Source organism: Mirounga angustirostris, unplaced genomic scaffold, assembly GCF_029215605.1.
Source record: "Mirounga angustirostris isolate CCGP_5_RB_7025 unplaced genomic scaffold, mMirAng1.0.hap1 SCAF_1, whole genome shotgun sequence".
Classification (NCBI taxonomy): domain Eukaryota; kingdom Metazoa; phylum Chordata; class Mammalia; order Carnivora; family Phocidae; genus Mirounga; species Mirounga angustirostris.
The window spans coordinates 84,595,150-84,618,877 of record NW_026991709.1 but is presented as its reverse complement, the minus strand read 5'-3'; the positions used below and the strand labels follow the sequence as shown (position 1 = coordinate 84,618,877).

Here is a 23,728-nt window from a genome sequence, read left to right as displayed (position 1 = left end):
TTGGACTTGCGAGCCTCCATAATCACATGAGCCAATTCCTTAAAATAAATCTCTTTCTATACATATACACACATGCTCCTGGTTCTGTTTCTCTGGAGAACCCTGACTAATACAACAAGAATGCAGATATTTGTCCTATATGCACAGAACACTTTGGAAAAACTATCTTTAGAGACATAGTGAAATTACTGATTAACAAAAGGTAAAAGACAAAAACCAAATACAAACTAGGAGAAGAAAAAAATAAAGAGACATATATGACACACTATGACATATCCTTTATCTGAGTGTGATATCTACATATACATATTTGTACATTGTCATTGATTCAAACGTATTTATTTAGTACCTCATATATGCTGGCACTGAGCTAGTTATTGAGTACCGAGACATGAACAAGACAGATAAGGCCCTGCCTTCATGGATCTTAATGGGGAATACAGATAATAAGGAAATAAATTATGATAACTGTTATTATGGGAAAAAATGGAGTGCTGTGATAGAGAAGAGGCTATCTTTGAGCTGAGACCTGAAAATAGAAAATTTTAAAAAGTGAGGGAAGAGCATTTCAGAAAATACCAAGTACAGAAGCTCTAAAGCGGGCAGAAAAATTGGAGTATTTGGAAAATATCAGAAAATCTATGTGGTTGAAAGAAAAAAAAGAAGAAAATCTATGTGAGTCCTAATGATTTATAGAGAGGGTTGAAAATAAGGTAGGATACACAGGCAGAGACCGTATCATAAAGGGCTTCATAGTGAATTTATTAGGGCAAAGAACAGAGCCCTCCTGAACTTGGAAATCAGATTAGCATAATACACAAGAATCCCCATCTGTAGAAGTGGCTACAAGCAAAGGAGAAAATGGTGCGTGGCTGGGAAGTTTGAGAAATACTCAGTTCCAGAGTGTTACAGTATAGACATACAGAAGAAGGACTAGAATACGATTATAACTTAAGCTGAAACATAATCAATGATATTGAACTCCACCTGGAGAAGTAATCTGTTAACAAGTCTGAGATAGTCCTCAAAGGTATCTCTCCAGCCATCATTTAGTACATGCATGGTGGGGGTGCAGGTAGAGGAGATTAATAGGTTGAGTTCTCATTATATCTCTGTCACTGCTTCAAAAAGGTAGTTCTACAGTTATCTGTTTGTATACTGGGCTTCCATTTTAAGAAAGTTAAAAAAAATCACTGAAAACTGCTTCAGAACCAGCAGTTATATATATATATATATATGTATATGTATATATATATACATATGTATATATATGGAGAATATATACCTGCTAATAAAGAGAAAGAGAGAGAGGGAGGAAGGGAGAGTGTGGGGTGCCTACGTGAGCAGAGTATCTGATAGCCTTAATGGAAATACTCATATAGAGGAAATAGATGTATCAGATTACACAGTTTGATGGAATTAGTCATTAACATCACTCAACAGACTGCTTTTGCTCTGATTCCACGCTCACAAATAAACTGACTATAGTTGGTTTCTCACGGGAGAATATATTGGTATTCAGTATCAGTTTCTGGTCCACATAGCGTCTATATTTCACCATTAAAATATCATCAATATGGTTTCTAAATCAGTGTCTAGCTAGTTTGGTTAGTGTCTATCTGTTTGCTAAACCTGCATTGAATTTCTACTCTTGAAAAATAGGATGCTGAATGCATGGACGACATCATGGAACTATCACTCTGAGACTACCCAAGACTAACCAGCCAAACTGTCTCTGTGACATCTATCTATCTATCTATCTATGAATCTATCTATTGATTTTTATTTTAATTCCCGTGTAGTTAACAGGTATACAATATAGTGACTCAATATGGCTGGTCTCTTTTCTAACCGCAACCAACTGGAACTAGAGAAACTCATTCATTTACAGAGACCATCCATAGTAGGAACTCACACTTACCAGCAATGCAATGCAATAGGAAAAAAACTTCATACTGATTTCATAGAAAAAGATGTACAGTGGCTTAAAGAAAGACATGAAGTTTTAGCACTTGGATTGTTTTTATTATAAAACAGAGAATGTAAAGGGTTAAATCTTAAAGTTCATTGTGTCCAATCCCTTAGTTTTAAAGGTAGCAAGACTTGGCTTGGGAGATTAGATGATCTGCCCCCAAGATGCAGCCTGGACTCCTGGCCTAAACTGTTTCCACTATGATAACTCCCTATCTCATGGTAATAGTTACCAACACTCTAAATCTTCTCAGAGCCATTGAACTTCATATTTTCATTCTATGCAATGATGAGTAAATTTTAAAATCATGTTTCCTAAGAAACAAGAGATATTTAGTCTCCTATAAAAGTTTTTCCCTTCTATTATAAGCAATATTTATTTAGTTAATTCCAACCCATACAGCAGCCAAAGAGATCCTTTTATAATGAAAGACTTAATGTGCCCTTTGGCTTAAAACCCTAAAGGAATGCCCACTCCAGTAAGAGTAAAAGCCAAGGTCCTCCCATAGCCTATGAACCCTGCACTTTCCTGCTGTGTTCCTACCATACTGTCTTCCTTGCTATTCCTCAATACACCACATACCTTCCTGTCTTAGGACCTTTGTACTGGCTGTTCCCTCTACTTGGAACTCTTTTCTCCCAAATAAGTTAAATGACTAATTTTTCATCTCCTTCAAGTCTTTGCTCAAATGTCATCTTCTCAGTGAGACCTTCTCAGTGAGTCCTGATAACGATTCCATTTAAAACTAATACACCTATCCCTCTGCATTTCCAGTGCCCCTTTCCCAGGTTTCTTTCTTTTTCTATAGGATTTATCACCTTATAATATACTGCATCATTTACTTATTTATTTATTTATTTATTTATTTATTTATTTATTTATTTATTTTTTAAAGATTTTATTTATTTATTTGAGAGAGAGAATGAGAGACAGAGAGCATGAGAGGGAAGCGGGTCAGAGGGAGAAGCAGACCCCCCGCTGAGCAGGGAGCCCGATGTGGGACTCGATCCCGGGACTCCAGGATCATGACCTGAGCCGAAGGCAGTCGCTTAACCAACTGAGCCACCCAGGTGCCCCATTTACTTATTTATTATGTTTATTGCTCATTATCTCCCTCTACCAGAATGTAATCTCTTGAAGGCAGGAATCTTGGTGTATTTTTTTAACTATTATATCCCTAAAATCTGAAACAGTGCCCAACCTTCAATAAATACTTGCTGAATTCATTCATTCATTCATTTATTCAATTAATTGTTTTTGGAAATCAGACCCTTTATATCTACCAAAAATCAAATGTTGTATCTAAAGTGGGTAGGATCAAAGTTTAATCTCTACCCAAACATGCTTTATCTTCTAATGGATTCCATTAAGGAGATGACAATATACTACTAGAACAATAACACATTTCTAGTCTCTGAAATTCTCCTTTGCTGCTGCTATCAATAAAATAAAAAGAAGTTACTATTTAATAATTAAAAGGTGATCAATTACTCTTTTTCAAAGAAACATCCAAATTGCATTAAAAATGAGTATCAAGCCAACCCAGAATGTATTGACAAAGAACACTGTTTATTTAGCATCAAACTGCTTGGTTATAATCCTGACATGTTCCCTGCTGGCATAGTATTCTGAGAAACAGCCACAAAATGAGAATCTAAGAAATGTGTGTGTTTGTATCTTTATAAGCTGTCCTGACAAAGTACCTGAAGATAAGCACACTGACCTAATCCATGTATCACACACGTCTTTTTAACTGTTTTTCTTCCCCCAACAATCATGATGGATTTGTTCTGAAATATCCTCATCCTATTCCAAGTCTTTTTTGTAAACAAAGACAAACACGGAAAAAAATGGCTGGCTGAGAATAGCACTACAGATGGCCACAGTGTATGGTCCAGCATTACACGTCTCTAGGAGCGCCACATACATCATACATGGATTATGATGTAAATGCAACAACCCCAACACCCTCACCCCACCTTGGAGTTGTGCAATGTTCACCCCTGGGTCTGTTCAGAGCTAACTGGCCTAAACCGTAACTAAAATTAGTGATGATCTTTCCTCTCAGAAAAATTCAAAATTACTGAGCTAATCGATCCTAGACCATGAGATATGAACTAACTTACATTAAAATAATATCATCAAAACATTTACCAATAACTAAAATATGGAGAAGGTGTTAGAGACACAACTATCTTAAAATGACTCTACACAGTAAATCGCAATTCCCCATCCCTGAGTCCTTGTTTAATTGGCAGTAGGTTTTCTGGTAAAGGAGAGAAAACTTGATACCCACAATGATCTTACAGCACCCTCGTGTGGATAAATATTTGACAATGTTTTTCTTAAAGAGATGTGTTAATCTGTGATATGAAAAATAAGAAGAGAAGGTAGTATAATCCTTTCAAACAAAGACTACTGGGATGAGTGAACCCTTATCAGAAAAAGTCTGAATTATTTCTCTAATAATGAGGATGAATTTTTGGCTGATCTAGCCATACTTTCCATTTAGTATTCCTCCTTTTTCCCTGAGTTAAACCAGGGTGACTCCATATATAACTCTGAATAGAACAAAGCTACTACCTTCTATGGAAGCAAAGCTGCCTCTTGCACTGTGTGCCTATGAATAAAACCAAGTGGCCCCATTATAGGGGGAAAAAAGGTTCAAGGCTATCTTTAGAAGTTCACATAATAATATGTTTTAAAATAAGTTCCATACAGGAATATTTACAAACTATATTCTTAAAGAGCATGGTTTCAGCTGACCCTCTAGATGGTATGGCATGGTAGAAAGAGTACTAGATACATAGATAATGTGGATTCTAAAGTTAGTTTTTGAACAAATTCTTAACCTTTCCATATCTCTTTTTTAATTTTTTAAATGACAAAGTAGAAAGAGCAGAAAATACTAGTTGGTGGCTTCCCAGTATAGTCAAGATTCCTTTCGTTCCAAACCATAAATTTACTCAAGCTGGCTTAAGTAACAATAAAAAAAAAAGGATTTTTTTGAAGAAAAAAATTGGGGAAAAAATTGCTAAAAAGTTAAAGGGAGGAGTATTAACATATCCTTATGGTCTTACCTGGGTCCACTCACACTTCCCTGATACAAACATCTCATCCTTAACTCCAGGGGAGGATGAGGCTTTTTGAAATTGTTTACATCAGAATCAAGAACTAGAAAAAAACCTGTCTATAGATTTCATATATAGTCACAGATTATCTGTGTAAGTCCTTCCCATGTGGCAATACACAAGTTTCTGAGATCCAGACAGACTTCATCTTTTGCATATCGTATCACTAGCAGCTCTGCATGTTATTTTGGGGAAACTTGGGGGATCCAAGAAAAGCTACTTTGAGATATGCTGCTTTTGCCTTTGCTTTTTGTGGCTACCTTGCTCTGGCTAAGTTTTTGTGTTCTTTGCTAAACATTTAATGTGTGTGTGTGTGTGTGTGTGTGTGTGTTCTCACACAGAGGAAACAGGGGTCTCTTCCCAACAATATATAGCCTACCTGAAATTATACACATAACTAAAATATTCCTACCTACCTCAACTTCACACTTGCTGTCTCCAGAACACATCTTTCTTTTTCACATCTCTACTTCTTTAATTATGTTGCTCCCTCCTCCTGGAAGGCACATACTTGCCTCCTCCTCTCCTCTCTTACCCCCATCAACTCCCACTACCTCATCCCCCAGAAAAATAAGGGATCTAAGCAGACACCTAGTAGGTGTCCACGACAATAGTACTTACAATGTGCCCCATTTCTTGTTATGTCTGATCCTCTATTGGACTGTGCACCACTCAAGAATCAGTTGTTTTCATCTTTGTATCTCCAAGGCCTAGAGAGTATTTGTTAAAAGATGTTTATTGTGTTTATTTAAAAATGGAATTTGATATCACAATAAAAATAGGCCCAGGATCCAGACACCAAAGATCTGTCTTGAATGCCTTAACTGCTCTTCTTTCCCATAGTCACTTGATTATTCATACTGCTTAATCTGAAAATCTTATCAAAAAAGATTTTTAAAAGATTCTTTTAAAGGTCAAACCAGTAAACAAAAAAATTAGAGCAAGAAGTGAAAGAAAAGTGTTTTCTATGTCCACCTTGAGAAATCCTGAATATGGGACTAGTTTCTCCAAAATGAAATGCAAAACCAATCCCCCTCACTTCCTCTCCTCATTCCCTCCAATCCTGTCAACCATCCAGTACTCAGTCCCCTCCAAAGTCAAAGGATACTATCCCAGCAGAAAATTAATTCAAATCCATCTGTAACTGAAAAAGGCCTAACCCCATGCTGTGGAAGTAGTACTTGAAAAGTGAAGAATAAGGTTGCCTCTGGCACTTACCTACTGTGACTACCTCCATTTAAGGCCAGCACCAACCAAAGATAGGACCCAGCCTGAGTTTTGATTATACCTCCTGGAAGTTTTGTGGGCCTTTTTCCCCATCATTACTATGTGTACAGCAAGTATTCAATAAATTTCACTCTTGAGGAACAGTGCTTACCCTCTAAAAGCAGTTACTTTCTCCTCTTTCCATGGTCATACCACAGCAATTTTAGATATTCAAGACATGGGGTGGTTGGAGTTTACTCTGGTGTTAAAATTAGGAAAAATAATAGATCCCATAGGGATGAAGGCATGTTCTACTCAAGAATGGCTTCAACAAGTTGGCCTTCTCAGACTAAGTGCCACTGTCTGGCATCTGGTTCTCAGATACTGGGCTTCTCAGTCCCTCCAGAGATAATTAAATCTTTAATAACAGATCACCTCTAACTAAAATCACATGACTTACCGAATGTCTATATAGTTCATTTTGGTGGTTGGCTTTCAGTGACAGCACTCTCTTTCCTAATATCAGCCATTCTCTAGAGCTGTAGCTTAACACAAATCAGTCTGTACCATTGAGTAAACTTTCCTTATGTGCTCATAGTGGCTTGAAATGTATTATCTTTTAAACTTGCATCCTTCTTTGTTGCATCTTCTCAAGTCTCAGTAAACTATTTGTCTGGATTTTTCAAAAACAGGGTAGAGGCATACACTGTATTCTGGACAGGGTCTTCTATCCAGGTGATGAGACAACGAAAACACACAGCTGGAGAGGAGGCAGAATAACTGCTACCATTTATTTTTGTTCAAGAGGACTGTACTAAACTACACATATTTAGATGGCATGGATTTTAATATAGTGAAATAAAACAAAGTCGTATTATCTCAAAATCAGAGGAAATTAGGCCTTCTGTATGATAAATATACTCTTTCCAGCAATTGTCTGTGAAGATCTATTAAGACCAAGGTTGGAACCCTAACTCTAAACTTCTACCAGCTGGGTGATATTGAGCAATTTATTGAGACTCTCGGGCCTGTTTCCTCAATCTCTAAAGTGAGAGTATAATGAGTTAAAGCATTTAAGTTCTCAAGTCAATAACTAAGGGGGGGGAAAGGCCTAAATCACAATTACCTTTGTAAATCATTCGAATTATCCATACATACAATATATTGACTTTAATGTACACAACACTACACTGTAAATCTTATGGGCACTAAGTTTTTAGAAGCCACTTAAATAAGCTAAAGAAATAAAAAAAAGAATGCATATATGCATATATCTAGACATTAAAGCCATTCTGGTTTTAAGCTAACTCTAAAAATCATCACAGTGAATGGAGTATGGATGGAGAACACAATTCCGGTGCTTAATGTTAGTATCCTTTCTTTCTTCTGGCCTTAGACTTCCAAGAAATCTCCCAGAGCAGTCATTTTTATGTGGTTATGTCTGAGACGTAGATAGTGACTCATCCAGCGAGTACTCTGAAGGAAGAACCTTTGTAACTCGTTTGGGGTTCTCGCCCTGGCACTGGCACTTAGAAGCGCCTCAGTATATAGGTGGGTGAATTATTATTTAGCCTAGATTTGAGCCCGGGCCATCTCAACGTAATAATAACATCACAGAAATTTTAAAAAACAAACTTCTCACACATCACTACCTCAGACCGGTAAGCAGCCCTTAGCTCAGGAAATGCTTAGCCCAGCGCTTCCGGCTTCCGTAGTCTCGCTCCATTTCGCGAGACCGAGGCGGAGCTCCTCCGCGCAGCTCCTCCGCGCCGCCGCTTGGGGCGGTCCCGGAACACTTCCGGAAGACAACTGTGTGTCTGTGATGTGTGCTTCCGGCGGCTTCCAGGCCCGTTCCGCAGCCTCCGGGACCACCAGGATGAAGTAGTGGGTACGGAACGGGGGGCCAGCAGCCCACCTGTCGTTGGGTCCAGCAATCTCTAGCCATGGACCGGGACCTAATGCGGCAGTCACTGAACTACCATGGGCCGTCATTGCTCTCCCTGCTCCGGAGCGAACAGCAGGACAATCCGCACTTCCGGAGCCTCCTAGGGTCGGCGGTCGAGCCTGCCCGGGGCCCGCCGCCCCAGCAGCAGTTACAGGGCAGGTAATGGGACGGCGGTGCCGCTGCGAGACAGGGGAGGGGACGCAGGTCGGGGCCCCATTACCGCCGCCGGGTGGCTGAATCGAGAAGGAGCAGAGCCGCGGCAGCGAGCACGTGAGGATTGCGGCGCTGGTGGGAGGGCTGGGAGGAGGAGGGTCCGCGCTCCGGGTGTGAGCGAAAGCGGGGGATGTGGGCAGAACTTTTTCTTTGGTACTGCCTAGCCCAAATCCCTTAGGTTTCGTTATCTGGAGCTTCGGGAGTTACTTTTTAACTTTCCTCGCCCTCCACCTACAGGCTGGCGAATGAGGGAATCCCTGATTAAAACTTTTTCTCGGAGAATGTACGGCCGGGAGCTTGGGATGGACCCGATTGGGCGATGAAAACCATGAGCATAAGCTTGGACGTACTGAAAAGTTTTGCCCATAAACCAGTTTTCATAAATTTTGTTTCCTTTTAAGAAAAGAGAAGAGAGTTGACAACATTGAAATACAAAAATTCATTTCCAAAAAAGCAGATTTGCTTTTTGCACTTTCCTGGAAATCAGATGCACCTGCAACTTCTGAAGTCAATGAAGACAATGAAGGTGAGTTTTATTAAAATATTTTGATTGCGGTTTGGGGTATTTCACTGCACCTGAGATGAAGGAAAGTACAATGCTCTTACTAGTAATTTTGCTAATTTTTTTTTTTTTAGATGGTTATGCAATCATGCCACCTTTAGAACAGTTCATGGAGATACCTAGTATGGACCGGAGAGAGCTCTTTTTCCGAGATATTGAGCGTGGTGATATAGTGATTGGAAGAATTAGTTCCATTCGGGAATTTGGGTTTTTCATGGTGTTGATTTGTTTAGGCAGTGGCATCATAAGAGATATTTCTCACTTAGAAATCACAGTAAGTTACTTTTCAGTTATTTGATTGCTTCTATTTTTGGTAAGAGTCCTCTCAATGCAGGAATTATGTCTTTGCATCCAGTTGTGTTTGGGTGTACCCCGCTGACATAGTTTTGAGAAATAAATATTAATTGGAGAAAAAGTACGTTTTCTTTTTAAAAAATTACTAACGGTGATGTAGTTACTTAGTTTCCTCCTCTGTTTCTCGTTTTTTGGGGGGTTTATTTGGTCCCTTTGGATTGCAGGGATAGAGTCCTTTAAATGCTCAGAGATACCAGTGGATTTGGTGAGATTGATTGGTATTCCAGGCTTATTTCTTCTAGCTGAACATGTTCTTACTTATTTAGTATTTGGAGTTAGATACCTGCGTGTGGATAATTTGGAAACAAATTTCTTATTTTTATATTTACAGTAGTTAAATGTAAATGATTTGTACACATTATAAGATACTTTGCCCAAGATGAATTGTCTTGAATTTGAAATAGTGTGTCAATTTAAAAGGTTTGATATTTGCTACCTGTCAAGGCAGATGATGGAAGAAGAAAAAGCAGGATAGACTGGATAACAGACACAAACTTTGGAGAATTCGCATTTAGTTTTCATTTGAATTCTCATACTTTCTGGCTTTGTTTTTAACAAGCATAAATTATCCTCTTGTTTCATAACCCATACTTATATTTGATTCCTGAAACTAAATGCAAATAGTTTTTGAACTGAACAGAAAATTTGTTTTACTGTTTTTAGGCACAGGAGTTGCTTATAATTAAAATCCTTATTTAAATTTAGACTTCAGAGTGCTAGTTGTTTTTTTAACATTCTTGTCAACTGTTAGCTGATTATACTGAACAACTAGGATAAAAGATGATACTTCTTACCAAAGAACAGAATGTCTGACATTTTAAAATACTTCTCATTACAGGCTCTTTGTCCATTAAGAGATGTGCCTTCTCACAGTAGTCACGGGGATCCTTTATCATATTACCAAAATGGTGACATTATTCGAGGTGATCAGTTTCATCATATTAATAAAAAAGTAACAGTTGTCAGATTTTTGTTCATATTAATTTTGAAAATCTGTCTAATGAGAGTAGTGTTTGGAAAGATTTATGTATTTTTATGTTAGTTTGCGTTTTCTTGTTAATCAGCTTAGTTTCCTTATTTTTTTAAGCTGGAATCAAAGATATTGACAGATACCATGAAAAGCTTGCAGTGTCTCTATATAGCTCATCTCTTCCACCACATCTATCTGGTATTAAATTAGGTGTAATTAGTTCTGAAGAGCTTCCTTTATACTACAGGTAATCTGTCTATATTACTTAAAGAAGTTAATTGCAAAAACAGTTTCTTGATTTAAAAATAGCAAATTGTGTCTAATTTCTGACAAAGTAGAAAATTCTCTTATTTCAAAATATGCTCATTTTATTTTTATAACCCTTAAGTAAGAGAAACCAAAATAATATTACCACGCCTTCATGTATAAAAATGAGTATTTCTTTAATAGAAATGGGACATGCTAATTAGGTTAGTCATTTTTTATATTTTTGTTGTGTGTGTTTTGTTGTTTTTTGTTTTTTAAGGAGAAGTGTTGAACTAAATAGCAATTCTTTGGAATCCTATGAAAATATCATGCAGAGTTCCTTGGGATTTGTTAATCCAGGAGTAGTTGAATTCCTTCTAGGAAAACTAGGAATAGATGAATCTAATCCACCATCTTTAATGAGAGGCCTACAAAGGTATAGTAAAATAGTTGTTATTAAGCGGTAAGGTAAATGGTGCTGAGCTCAAAAACTATATAACTGAGACACATATTTGACTATTCTAAGCCTGGTGGCAGCAATATGCGAAAGAGTGAATGAGCTAGGTGATCCCATTTCCTTCTGGAATGGGAGTCTGCTGTGATTACATGTGTTGAAAAAGATGCAGAAAGTTTATAAGAATTTTATGTTAAAAATACTGTTTAACAATAATAGTCATTTCTGAGAGTTTAAGAATATTATTTTGTAAGAGAGGGAAGCAAACTGTAAGGGCCTCTTAATAAAGAAAAACTGAGGGTTGATGGAGGGGAGGTTGGTGGGGGATGGGCTAAATGAGTGATGGGTATTAAAGAGGGTGCTTGTTGTGTTGAGCACTGTGTATTATATGGAAGTTATGAAATCACTCAATTCTACTCCTGAAACCAATATTCCACTCTACGTTAACTAACTAGAATTCAAATAAAAATTTGAAAAAAAATACTCTCTTGTGGAAGGAATATAAATTTCTTGCCTAGGATTTAACTTTTTCAGTGTTGAATTTTTATCTGTCAGAATAAAATATTATTATCCAAAAAAAAAGTATATAGTTTGATTTTTATTTTCTTTGAATAGCAAAAACTTCTCTGAAGATGATTTTGCTTCTGCATTAAGAAAGAAACAGTCTGCATCTTGGGCTTTAAAATGGTATGAAAACTTTGTGTCTTTCAGCAGTTGCATTATTTAGTCTAAAAGTTAGAATAAGGCAGGCATTTTTAAATCATTATTAAGACCAAATTTGTTTATAAATGAATTAAAATGCCTTTTTGACATTAGCTTTTTTATAGATGTAAATGGTATTATGTTGTAAACTTAACAGACTTGTTTTAACCAACATTTTCCATGTTTTTCAAAAGGAATTAGTATATTGATATATCGATTTCATAAATATTTGTTATGAAATTATCCAAAGGCAGGATACTTCCTAGGTATATTGAGAGTATTGAAGACTAAATATTAACCACATGAGGTTTGTTTTAAAAATTTATCCACGTTAACATTATGTTTGGATATTCTGAGAAATATGTGTGATGCTTTGCAAATGTCTTTTTAGTGTGAAGATTGGAGTTGATTATTTTAAGGTTGGACGCCATGTAGATGCTATGAATGAATACAATAAGGCTTTGGAAATAGACAAACAAAATGTGGAAGCTTTGGTAGCTCGTGGAGCATTGTAAGTGAATCATGGCTTTTAAGGAATATTGATAAGGTAGATGTGTACCAGATTTATGAATAGCTCACAAGATAAATTCTTCTAATTTATTTCCTATCTCTAGATATGCAACAAAAGGAAGTCTGAACAAAGCAATAGAAGATTTTGAGCTTGCATTGGAAAACTGTCCAACTCATAGGAATGCAAGAAAATACCTCTGCCAGACACTTGTAGAAAGAGGAGGGCAGTAAGTATCAGATTTTGTTTAAAATTAAGTAGAGATCTAATGTTCAACCAACAACTATATATAAAATCTTGAACTTAACATAAGGAAATAGCATCTTTAACTCACTTAATTCAAAACACCCTTAGTTTCAATTTTGGTTGAAAATGTTTTTTAAATATAGTCCTTTTTAAGTCTTTTTTTTTTTAGTCTTTTTTTCTTTATTACTGAGGTTCTTTATGATTGGAGGTTGGAGATATTTTAGTGTCTTAAGTTTATTGTTCTGAACATATATTAAGTACGTTTTCTTTTCCTGGACATACACAGGAAGTTTTCGCTTTAATAGGAATTTGATTTCTAATTCATTTCATCATATAATGCCAGAAATTTGAATTGAGAGTTGTACAGTTAATTGTGAATATTTTGCTGTTATGTTTGCTGTTTGCTCTGCTCTGTGCAATAAAATCCACAAATTCAGATTAAATGGAAGAGCAAATCATTAAGAACAAACCCTGCAACTTATATTACTGTCCTGATATGCTGGCATAATACCTGGCTTAGTTGTTGTATCTATAGCCTGTTAATGACTAACAGGCTAGTCTAATTCATAAAATATTGTGAAAAAACATAATATTCCAATATAAATAATTTTAGTAACAGCCTGCTTTAATAATTAAAAAACAATTTATAACAATAGCATCCTTTTGCATCTAATTTTTTTAAATAGAATTATCATTTTTCTGTTTCATGAATTTGCCTAATTACTCTGATTTGTATGATCATTCCAGAATTCCAAATTAAGGAGTTTTGCAATATCTGTTTTTAACTCAAGACCTTCTGTTTAGGGGTGCCTAGGTGGCTCAGTCTTTAAGCATCTGCCTTCGGCTCAGGTCATGATCCCAGGGTCCTGGGATGGAGCCGGGCTCCCTGCTCTGCGGGAAACCTGCTTCTCCCTCTCCCACTCCCCCTGCTTGTGTTCCCTCTCTCGCTGTGTCTCTCTCTGTCAAATAAATAAAATCTTTAAAAAATAATAAAAAAATGGGGCGCCTGGGTGGCTCAGTCGTTAAGCGTCTGCCTTCAGCTCAGGTCATGATCCCAGGGTCCTGGGATGTAGCCTAGCTTCGGGCTCCCTGCTCTGTGGGAAGCCTGCTTCTCCCTCTCGTACTCCCTCTGCTTGTGTTCCCTCTTCCGCTGTGTGTCTCTCTGTCAAATAAATAAAATCTTTTAAAAAAAAAAGAACTTCTGTTTAGACCCAAGTGACTGGAGCAACTTTTTACTTTCTCATTAGGTAAATAGTTAATAAAATATGGCTGTCTTATTACCCACAAATTGGTGTCTTCTGGCTGAGTGGATGGCAACATGATCTACATGTTTTCCAAGCCAGAAATGTTAATATTAATAGTCTTCAGCTGGTCCCCTTCTGCCCATATTCAGTCTGATACAAAAGTGATCCCATTGAAGTCACTGCGTTTTTGTGGGGTTTTGGGGGGTTTTTTTGGGCGGGGGGGGGGTGTTAACTTTTTTTTTTTATTGTTTCGTACTTTCAAAAAACTGAAAATATTTTACAAATCCTTTTCTGCTCTGTATACAAACTTTCTAATTCTGATTTTTCATAGCATAGACATGAGTTTCATCAAATAATTCTTTGTACCAGCTAGCTGTGATATACATGTATGTGTTGGTATTTCCTAGTAAATTTTCTGGGGAAATTTTTCTGCAGAAAGGAAAATTCTTCATAAACTACTAGGAAAAGCCAACCTATGTAATTCTGTGCTAAAGCTCAAGATTATAGTAAATTTATTTTTAAGAATTGTATTTATTTGAGAGAGCATGCACTAACATGGGGGAGAGGCAGAGAGAGAGGGAGCAGCAGACTCCCCCCTGAGCAGGGAGCCCAACGTGAGACTCGATGTGGGACTCGATCCCAGGACCCCTGGGATCATGACCTGAGCTGAAGGCAGATGCTTAACCGACAGAGCCACCCAGGTGCCCAAGATTATAATAAATTTAGAGAAAACCTTGGCTAATTATGTTTTCACGTATCGTACTAAAATCCCAGTGCTGGACATACAATATGGCTTTAGTTACCAGTAATGAATTCCTACTTTTTTTAAATTGAAATATAATTGACATATAACATTATATTAGATTCAGATGTACAACATAATGATTTATCAGATGTATATATTGTAAAATAATTACATTTGGTTAACATCTATCATCACACATTGATACAATTTTTTTTTCTTGAGAGAACTTTTAAGATCTGTCTTAGCAATATTCAAATATGTAATATAGTATTACTGACTGTAGTCACCATGCTGTACATTACATCCCCAGGACTTACTTATCTTTTAACGGGAAGATTGTAATTTTGACCACCTTCACCCATTTCGCCAGCGCCCTCCCAACCCCACACAACCACCAATCTGTTCTCTGTATCTGTGAGTTTAGATTTTTTGTTTTGTTTTATGTGGCCTTTTTACCAAAGAAATAGCAGTAAAAAGCACATGATTTAGGTACTACTCAATTTGAAAAATGTTACCAAACATGGTTTTTCTCTAATAAGTTCTCTCATATAAGCTTCTGACCTATATGCATATTTGAGAATTTTTGTTTTTATGAAAAGCTAAATCTGTTTCAAATTTAGGTTAGAAGAAGAAGAAAAGTTTTTAAATGCTGAAAGTTACTACAAGAAAGCTTTGGCTTTGGATGAGACTTTTAAAGATGCAGAGGATGCTTTGCAGAAGCTTCATAAATATATGCAGGTGATTCTTTATTTCCTCTTAGAAATTTAGTGATAGTTGAAATTGATGCCAAAACTTAACTTTCTTATAGGAAATACTATTCTAGATTACTTAGTCAAGGCATTATGAAAAGTGTCTTTTTAGATACAACTTTTCCAGATTGGGTTTGACATTACTTCATAGTGCCTTTTCTTTTTTGTTAGTACTCAAAAGTAAAAATAGTCCTATGAGAAAATTCCTACTGCCTACATGTGGTATGTGGTTTTGAGAACTGTCCTTATAGTAAGCTTTCCTGGTGGTTACAAATGCAGTGTTGTTGCTGTGATTGAGCTAATTATAAAAACCTCTTTGAGAAATAATTTTAAATTGCCTTTTCCTGTAATACTGATGATGATGTTTTCTCATGCATTTTCTTCTGAATTGGACCATTGCTGCTGTGTCTGTGACATCTGGTGCTGCTCATCCCCATCCTCAAACTGGAAAATGATTTCTTACGTAATCACGCGTCCAACTGGGTTGTGCTATTTTTTAAATGGTTTGTATTTGAACATGGTGATTCCTCCCCCAATTCACCTTAATGGAATTTATTTGAATTTTATTTATAAAATTTGTGTCCTGTCTAAATTTTTCAATTTTTTTAAAAATAATTTTTCATGTATTTTATTTTTTTCTTTTCTTGCACTCTGGGTCATGGGTACCAATGCAATGGCTTCCCCTTTTTTCATGGAATAACAACTGCAATATGGTCCTCAATGCTGTTCTGGCTATTCCAATGATTAATGCCAAACACTTGTATGATTAATTTTTTACATGTTAAAAATACTTAATGCTGGATATATGGTGATTTGTGTATACCCCATTTGGTTTCTGGTGGGTGGGGGGTGGTCTTTTGAAAACTGGGTTTTATATATTCTGCTGTTTTTAACGTGTGGTTTTTTCCGATATCTGGGTTCTAAAAGAAATCTTTGGAATTAAGAGAAAAACAAGCTGAAAAGGAAGAAAAGCAGAAAACAAAGAAAATAGAAACAAGTGCAGAAAAGTTGCGTAAGCTCTTAAAAGAGGAGAAAAGGTAAACTATAATATTCAGTATTTTTTAACTTAAAGCAACTACTGACTTGAACCAAAGTGCCATATGGAGGTTAAAGTAAGTAAAAAAAAAAAAAAAGTATTGAATCATAATCAGTGATACTTTGTAAGTATGTGTACCACACATTTTTCTGTAAAAGAAATTAAGTGGAATCTAAAGGTAGAGTTCTGCAAGAAAAAAGAAAAATCTTTATATAATAAATTGTTTTAATTATCTGTATTTTAGGGAGAAATGTTTTAGAACCAGAGGAGTGGTTCTCACCTGGGGATGGCTTTGTCCCCCCAGGGACATTTTTGGTCATCATAACTGGTGGAATGGTACTAACACCTAGTGGGTAGAGGTCAGGGGTGCTGCTTAACATCCTACAGTGATACCCCAACCCCCACTGTCACCCTTCCTAACCAACAAAGAATTATTCAGGTGAGAATGTCAATAGTGCTGAGGTAGAGAAACTATGTATTAGAGGTAGCCAGATCCAAAACTTCATTTCTTTCCTTTATGTATTCACATAGACTTAAATTTTTTAGACAGTGTTGGAAATGTGACTGTGTCTTCAGAAATAATGGATTTGCTTTCAATGACAATTGTCTACACAGTGTTTTTTCCCCAAAAGTCATGCCTGGTAGTAAAATTGGATATTGTAGTAACTGATGTTATTATAGTAATTGCTCATCTAAAGCCACAGCTTTTATGAAACCTTTAAAGAGAACAAAGTAGGACTAGAATCTTTATGGATAATCAAGAAACATTTTTGTACTTAACATATTTGATGGGTTAACGATATTTTTTAGGCTAAAGAAGAAAAGAAGAAAATCAACTTCTTCCTCTTCAAGTGTTTCTTCTGCTGATGAATCTGATTCTTCATCATCATCCTCTTCCTCTTCCAGTCACAAAAGGCATAAGAAACATAAGAGGAACCGTTCAGAGTCTTCTCGAAGTTCCAAAAAGCATTTAGCTAAGGCCTCCTCAAGTCAGATAGATCAGAATAGGAAAGATGAGTACTTCCCAGTTCCAACCAATACTTTAGCATCTTTTCTTAACCAAAAACAAGAAGTGGAAAAACTACTGGAAAAGCAGGACAGGTTACCATATCAAAAGAAACAGGTAAAAGAGAAAGATAGATGCCCTCTCTCTTCATCTTCAGTTGAAATTCCGGATGATTTTGGAGGTAGGTCTGAAGATCCAAGAGATTTTTATACTCAGGCAAGTAGTAGCAAAACAGAAAAACCATATAAATCAGAAAAACATTTTTCCAGTAGAAGAGATTCCTCAGATTCCTCTTATAGGAATTCAGAGGACAAAGTGAAAACTTACAGTTATAGAAGATTTGAAAAAGATACTGAGGGAAGAAAAGAGCACTATAGAAGGTGGGAGCCAGGTTCCATGAGGCATTCCACTTCACCAGCAAGCTCAGACTACTCATGTAAGTCAGTTGAAAAATATAAAAAATACACTTATTCAGGATCACGTGATTTTAGTAGACATGAGCAAAGATATCCATTAAATAAAAATCAAGGAGAATATGAAATAGAGGATAATTATGAAGAGGATATTAAAACAGAGGTTCCAGAGGCAGATGGCCTGAATAGCAAAGAGCAGTCAGAAAGTGGAGTTAAAAAAAATTTACCTCAGAATTTACTCAATATATTTAATCAGATAGCTGCATTTGAGAAAGAAAAAGGAAATAAGCCAAAAAAATAATATGCCAGGGGATTTAGCACCGTTACACAAAAGGCTGTTAATGAAAGTTTTGGGTCTTCTAGTCCAGAAGAATCACTACTCCTAAAGCTATTTTATTTGTAGAGATTGCAGAAAGCAGATGCATTTTAGCTATTCTCAAAGTAGATTTGTTTCAGTTGTAGGTCTCCTCACAGCTTGATTTATTAGGCTTTTCATGTGTATGTTTCTGTATAGTATTTCTTACTGTGATGATTTAAACTTCACCTAAAGATAATTCCCAAAAGTATTGCTTCCTCATGGTATTATAGTATATAAGAATTTCTTGGGTCCACCTTATCCTGCTGCTTGAGAGAAAATTAAATTTGTTCATTGAACACTTGGATTGTTTTCTTCAAAAATTATTTCATTGTCTTTCCTGTTAAATTCTTTCTTTTCCCTCAGCTTTTGAAAGAGATACATAGTATTTGATTGTTCCTTAAGTACCGTTTTATATTGATCTAAATACCACATTTTTTGTATAACTTCTAAGATTATATACAGATGATCTGTCTTGCCTAATTGACCTCTAAAGTTTGATTTAATTAAAAATGGTTTGTGTGCCAGCTTAACAAGTACCTTAGGAATAAAGCCATGAAAGTTGAAAATAGGGGCCCATTTTGCTTCTTTCTTTTTTTTTTTTTTTTAACCTTATTGTTAGCAGTATAGCCCTAAGAAATTTCTTAACCTTAAACATTGGCAAGACCCTTAGAGACCACATACCAGGCAAGAATAGATCAGAATAAAAAGAATCCTTTTAGCAAAAACAGCAGTGGCAAGAGAAACACACTCTAAATCTGGTTTTCCCCTAAGGGAAAGAAAATTGGGAAACTGTCCCAGTATTGCATATGTCCAGTTGGGAAGGCACTGGGCATGTTTTAATTCGCCTAGAGCTGGCCTGCATTTCCTCTTAATACCTCTCTCCTGACACTTCCCTTGATGCCTCCTTTCTTAGGGTCTGAATAAATGACAAGGCCACCAAAGCCTGGTTTTACTCAATAAATTCCAGCAACTAGAGCTGAAGAAGTGACTTAGATCATAAAAATCCTTCCAAATTTGAAAACAGAGATTTGGAGATAGAGATGGTAGTCATGGTTGTTGATTTATAACGGTCTTTAGAATCTTTCCAATTTCAGATTCTAGACACTGTTAAGTGACAACAGGCCTTTAATGCTACATCTCTCTAAATCATTCTAACTGGGTATGTCCTGTTTGTGGCCTTCAGACTTTAGCATTGGGAGCCTAGTGAAAAAGCTTAAGTTTGCTTTACAGTGAAACAGAGAAAGAAACTGGTCAAAAACCATGGCTAATAGCAGTAGAAAGATCACTCAGGTCATTCATCTTTGTACCAAGAAACTCATCTTAAAAGAGTCCCTGGTTCTTTCTATGTATTAATAGCTCCCTGTATCATCCCTACATAGTCCTACATAGTGGTTTTTGTAAAGAGTGAACAGTATCTCGACATGGTCTTTGATCTTTAGGAATTGCCAGTACATCTTCAGTATTTTATGTACACCATTTACTAAAAAATCTCTGAGCATCACTATCAACCAGAACTATAATTTTCCAAGGTGTCTTTGTGGCTTAATGTTACATTCAGGTACAAGAAAATTAGGATAGTACCTTATATAGGCTTGCCTGAATTTATGAATTCCATCTTCCCCAGAGTTTCTTTCCTGGGACATATTAAACTTAAGCAGAGTCTACAAGCCAGTTTCTAAGGATGTGTTCAGGAAACCCGTCACAGCAAAAGAATATTGGGGACTGGCTTACCAAGAATTGTTAGTAATTATCTTTAGCAGTTTTTTCCTTATCATTATGTCTATACTTTGTACACACCCAGACTGTGTCTTGATTTCCATAAATAACTTTCTAACACAATAAGTGGATATTTAAGATAACTCTACAATTTGGAGATAATGGGTTTGTGATCCCTGTCACCATATAGCATTATTATACACGTAGGGTTGGAACTGTTTATTTAATAGAGTTAAATACAGACTTGTATACTGGCCTAGAACCTAACCATTCCACAAATATTGTGCTAGCCTTTGGGTGGTGACTCAATAATAGGCAGAAGCTATTGTGCAGTTCCTAAGTCTCCTTTTATATATTTGATTATTTCAGTAAACTTGTGTAAGTAACTCTTACTGTCTCAGTATTACAAATAAGGAAAAAAGCATAGAGAAGGAACTTTCCTAAGGACATAGAGCCAGTAAGACAATCCCTGCCTCCGTAGAACAGTGTTTAATATTGAATTGCAAGTTCCAAGTAATTTACAAAGTAATGCAGGGAAGAGAATAAGACCTTCAGTGAACACACAAAGTGAGCATAAAATTAATCAGTTTTTAGATCTTCTAAATCTCATGCATTTAGAATCTTGTTTTACAAAAAAATTACTCACTGGACTTGGCTATACCATTTGCTGGCTATTTCTAAAAACAATAATAAAATATTTAAATAATCAGGAAAAACAGGTTTACTGCCACTACTACCTTTCAGAAGGAACTGTAAATGACACTTCTAAACAATGACAACAGTTGTGACAAATTCAAGGTTTGAAGGAGAAATAAGTATATAGTTTCTAAGTATATAGCTAAGTATTTAAAAGCCAGTTTTATAATCATACTCCACACTCTTACAAGAGTTGAAAATATTGGGCTCATGTTCTACAATAAGGTATTAAATGGAATAACATTCTAAATCTGGTGGTCTACTTCCACTGAATTTATGGGATTCCTGTTGCAAATCAAATCACACCTAGCTCTTTGTCTACTACATCAAGAAGGTCTTGGGGGAAGAAAAGTCTTGAAAGTACATTCTTATTCTTGAAAACAAAATGTTTAATGTGTTCGACTTCTTTCAAGATCAGAGTTGAGTAATTCCTAGAAAGTTCAGCTGCATTCTTATTGATATGCAGTGCTCTTTCCTATTAATTTTTTGGGGGGGTAGGGAATAAATGCTATTTTTTGGTTAAAAATTTTAGAATCATACCAAAAGAAGAAACTAATAGACTTCTCCCCCAGAAGTCCAAGAAATATGTTTCTTTGACTAAAGCAAACCTAATTTTAGGATTTTCTAGGGTAAATGAGAATTTTAGTATTATAAACTATTCAAAGGACAGTGAATCTTTAGAAATTTCCTGAATGTGTTAAATTAGAATTGAAGTAGTTTCATGGCTAGCGTGAAATACTGAAGCAAACGGTTTTCTAATTTAACAAACATCAAAATAACAGTGAAAAGCATCATTTTCTCTGTGCTTATAAAACATGTAGCCTTGTTAAAGAATCTGCTATTACTGCTTTCCTTCTCTGTGAAGAAAACAGTATGGCAAAAGCTAAGAAAATTAAGCATTTCTTTGGCTTATCTGAACCTAAATTGCTTGACTTTTTAACTCAGTTTTCACATTTTCCACAGGGTAAACTTCCGTCTAGTTATGGCATATTTCTAACACGATTTCAGTGGGCCTCTCTCATATCACTACACAGCACCCAAAAGCATAGGGTGGAATTCACTATCTTAAAAGTAAGATTTTTGGTTTTGTGTTTATAACTTACACAAAAGAAATTAAATGTTTATTTGCGGCCCTTTTTGTTTTTACCATTACTGGAGCTACTGGTCGCACTTGGTGGCCTAGAAATATTGCCAGTCCCTGAAGAGGAGGCTGGGAAGTTCAGCTCTAATACTTTAATTGAAGTCTGAGAGGCAGTACTTGTGGAACTTCTGGATGACCTACAGGAAAAGAAAAACAACACTATTTTAAATTGAATTCAAAATCTTTATTAGTAAAGACCCCCTCGCTAATGGCAAAAGATACCATAATCCCACAAGGAATTAAAGAGATCAAAAAGTATATACTAGTAACACTACTAAATTTTAAAAGCATAACCATTCATGTCAAAAAATGCATTCGAAGAAAAATGGTAATGAACATAGAGTTTCAAACTAGTTCAACAAATGTTTCTATATGAGAAAAATATTTTCAACTATAATCAATTTAGAAGGGGAATCATTAAACATTAAAAAGGTTTTGCAAAAATCATTAAAGTGCCATGGTAATTTGGGTGCTGGCAAGAGTGACTACAATAATAGGTTAGGTAATCTAAAGAAGAAAATGAGGCCTATTGACAGGATAAAGTGGTGGGGTCATTTTTTTTTTTTTTTTAAGATTTTATTTATTTATTTGAGAGAGAGAGAATGAGAGAGAGCACATGAGAAGGGGGAGGGTCAGAGGGAGAAGCAGACTCCCTGCCGAGCAGGGAGCTCGATGCGGGACTCGATCCAGGGACTCCAGGATCATGACCTGAGCCAAAGGCAGTCACTTAACCAACTGAGCCACCCAGGCGCCCAGTGGTGGGGTCATTTGAAAAGCATAACTAGCTATACAATTCTGAAATGCTAAGACTTAAAATATGGAAATACAGCGATGTTTTATCAGGTGACTCCTTAACCATGTTTATGTAGAAACAGTTTTGTTCTACTTAAACACTATCTTTTAGGATGTCCCTTTTATTTTCTGAAAGCTCTCTGTGGACAAGTGAAAAATAAATGGCTATTGAACATAGGAGATTGGGAATTTTAAAATTAAGATCATTAATAATTTTTATTTTGTCAGCAAAGCACAAAACTGTTGATTAAACATCAATCTACCTGATAGAATTCCAGATAAAACTGAAGTGCAGAAGCAAAGAATAATTTCCTTTTTAGCAAAATAAAGCAGCAAAAATGAAATAAAATTCTGACTACTTAAAACTTCATAATGTGGTTTTAATCATAAAAATCATATGTCTGGGGACGCCTGGGTGGCTCAGTCGGTTAAGCGTCTGCCTTCAGCTCAGATCATGATCCCAGGGTCCTGGGATCAAGTCCCGCATCGGGCTCCCTGCTCCGCGGGGAGCCTGCTTCTCCCTCTGCCTCTGCCTCTCTCTCTCTCTCTATCTCTCATGAATAAATAAATAAAATCTTTAAAAAAAAAAAATCATATGTCTGTACATCTAAGTTGCCTTTTTATGGTTTAAAAAACTCTCCCCAGAGGCGCCTGGGTGGCTCAGTCAGTTAAGCAGCTGCGTTCCGTTCAGGTCATGATCCTGGAGTCCCAGGATTGAGCCCCGCATCGGGCTCCCTGCTCAGTGGGGAGTCTGCTTGTGCCTCTCCCTCTGCTCCTCACCCCGCTCATACTCCCTCTCTCTCTCTCTCTCAAATAAATAAAATCTTTAAAAAAAAAAAAAATCTCCCCATACTCAGGGTTAACCATGCAAGACATAACCTCCAAAATTTCACCCTGCTTTATCCTACTGAAAGCTGGAAGTCACAAAACACTCATGTCCTCATAGAAACTGACATCAGACAGATCAGAGGGAAAGAGTCTTGCTCTGCTGGCTGTTACCTGCATACATGACACTAACATAGAAAGGTGGGTAAGGAGGATAAGGAGAGCACTGGCAGATCCAGTGGCTGTAGCGGTATTTGCATAGAATAGAGAGTTAATGAGATGATTTTTAACCTTCCACTTACCTTGTTGATAACAGTGAAGTCTGTGAAGCAGATCTAGAACTCTGGCGACTGCCTTTTGTACCAGCTGTAGGTAGTTCTAAACCATTCTGGAAGAATATTCAACAGCGATCATTAGTACCACTGCATTTTAGAATATTTTGAATTAGACTTTATGATAAAGGCCATAAATTTATTTCATTAAGTGTTTAAAAAATAT

The 23,728-nt window shown here is 36.3% G+C and overlaps 2 protein-coding genes across 2 annotated transcripts in view; one reads left to right on the top strand and one right to left on the bottom strand.

Annotated features, from left to right (window-relative positions):
- Window positions 1-8,088: 8,088 nt before the first annotated feature.
- Window positions 8,089-18,618, top strand: TTC14 (tetratricopeptide repeat domain 14). The gene is made up of 12 exons (XM_045903311.2): window positions 8,089-8,413; window positions 8,869-8,993; window positions 9,104-9,303; window positions 10,222-10,306; window positions 10,471-10,600; window positions 10,880-11,035; window positions 11,669-11,740; window positions 12,147-12,266; window positions 12,370-12,492; window positions 15,119-15,236; window positions 16,175-16,284; window positions 17,094-18,618. Exons 1-12 carry the CDS (start codon window positions 8,253-8,255, stop codon window positions 18,001-18,003), a joined length of 2,310 nt encoding a protein of 769 aa, XP_045759267.1. The 5' UTR covers window positions 8,089-8,252; the 3' UTR covers window positions 18,004-18,618.
- A 1,375-nt stretch (window positions 18,619-19,993) lies between these two features.
- The window catches only part of CCDC39 (coiled-coil domain 39 molecular ruler complex subunit), a 50,490-nt gene continuing 46,755 nt past the window's right edge, over window positions 19,994-23,728 (bottom strand). Inside the window, exons 19-20 of the mRNA XM_045903315.3 lie at window positions 23,533-23,618; window positions 19,994-21,750 (exon numbers count right to left, since the gene is read on the bottom strand). Coding sequence (XP_045759271.1) covers window positions 21,594-21,750; window positions 23,533-23,618 — 243 coding nt within the window. The 3' untranslated portion in view covers window positions 19,994-21,593. The remainder of the gene's footprint in view (window positions 21,751-23,532; window positions 23,619-23,728) is intronic.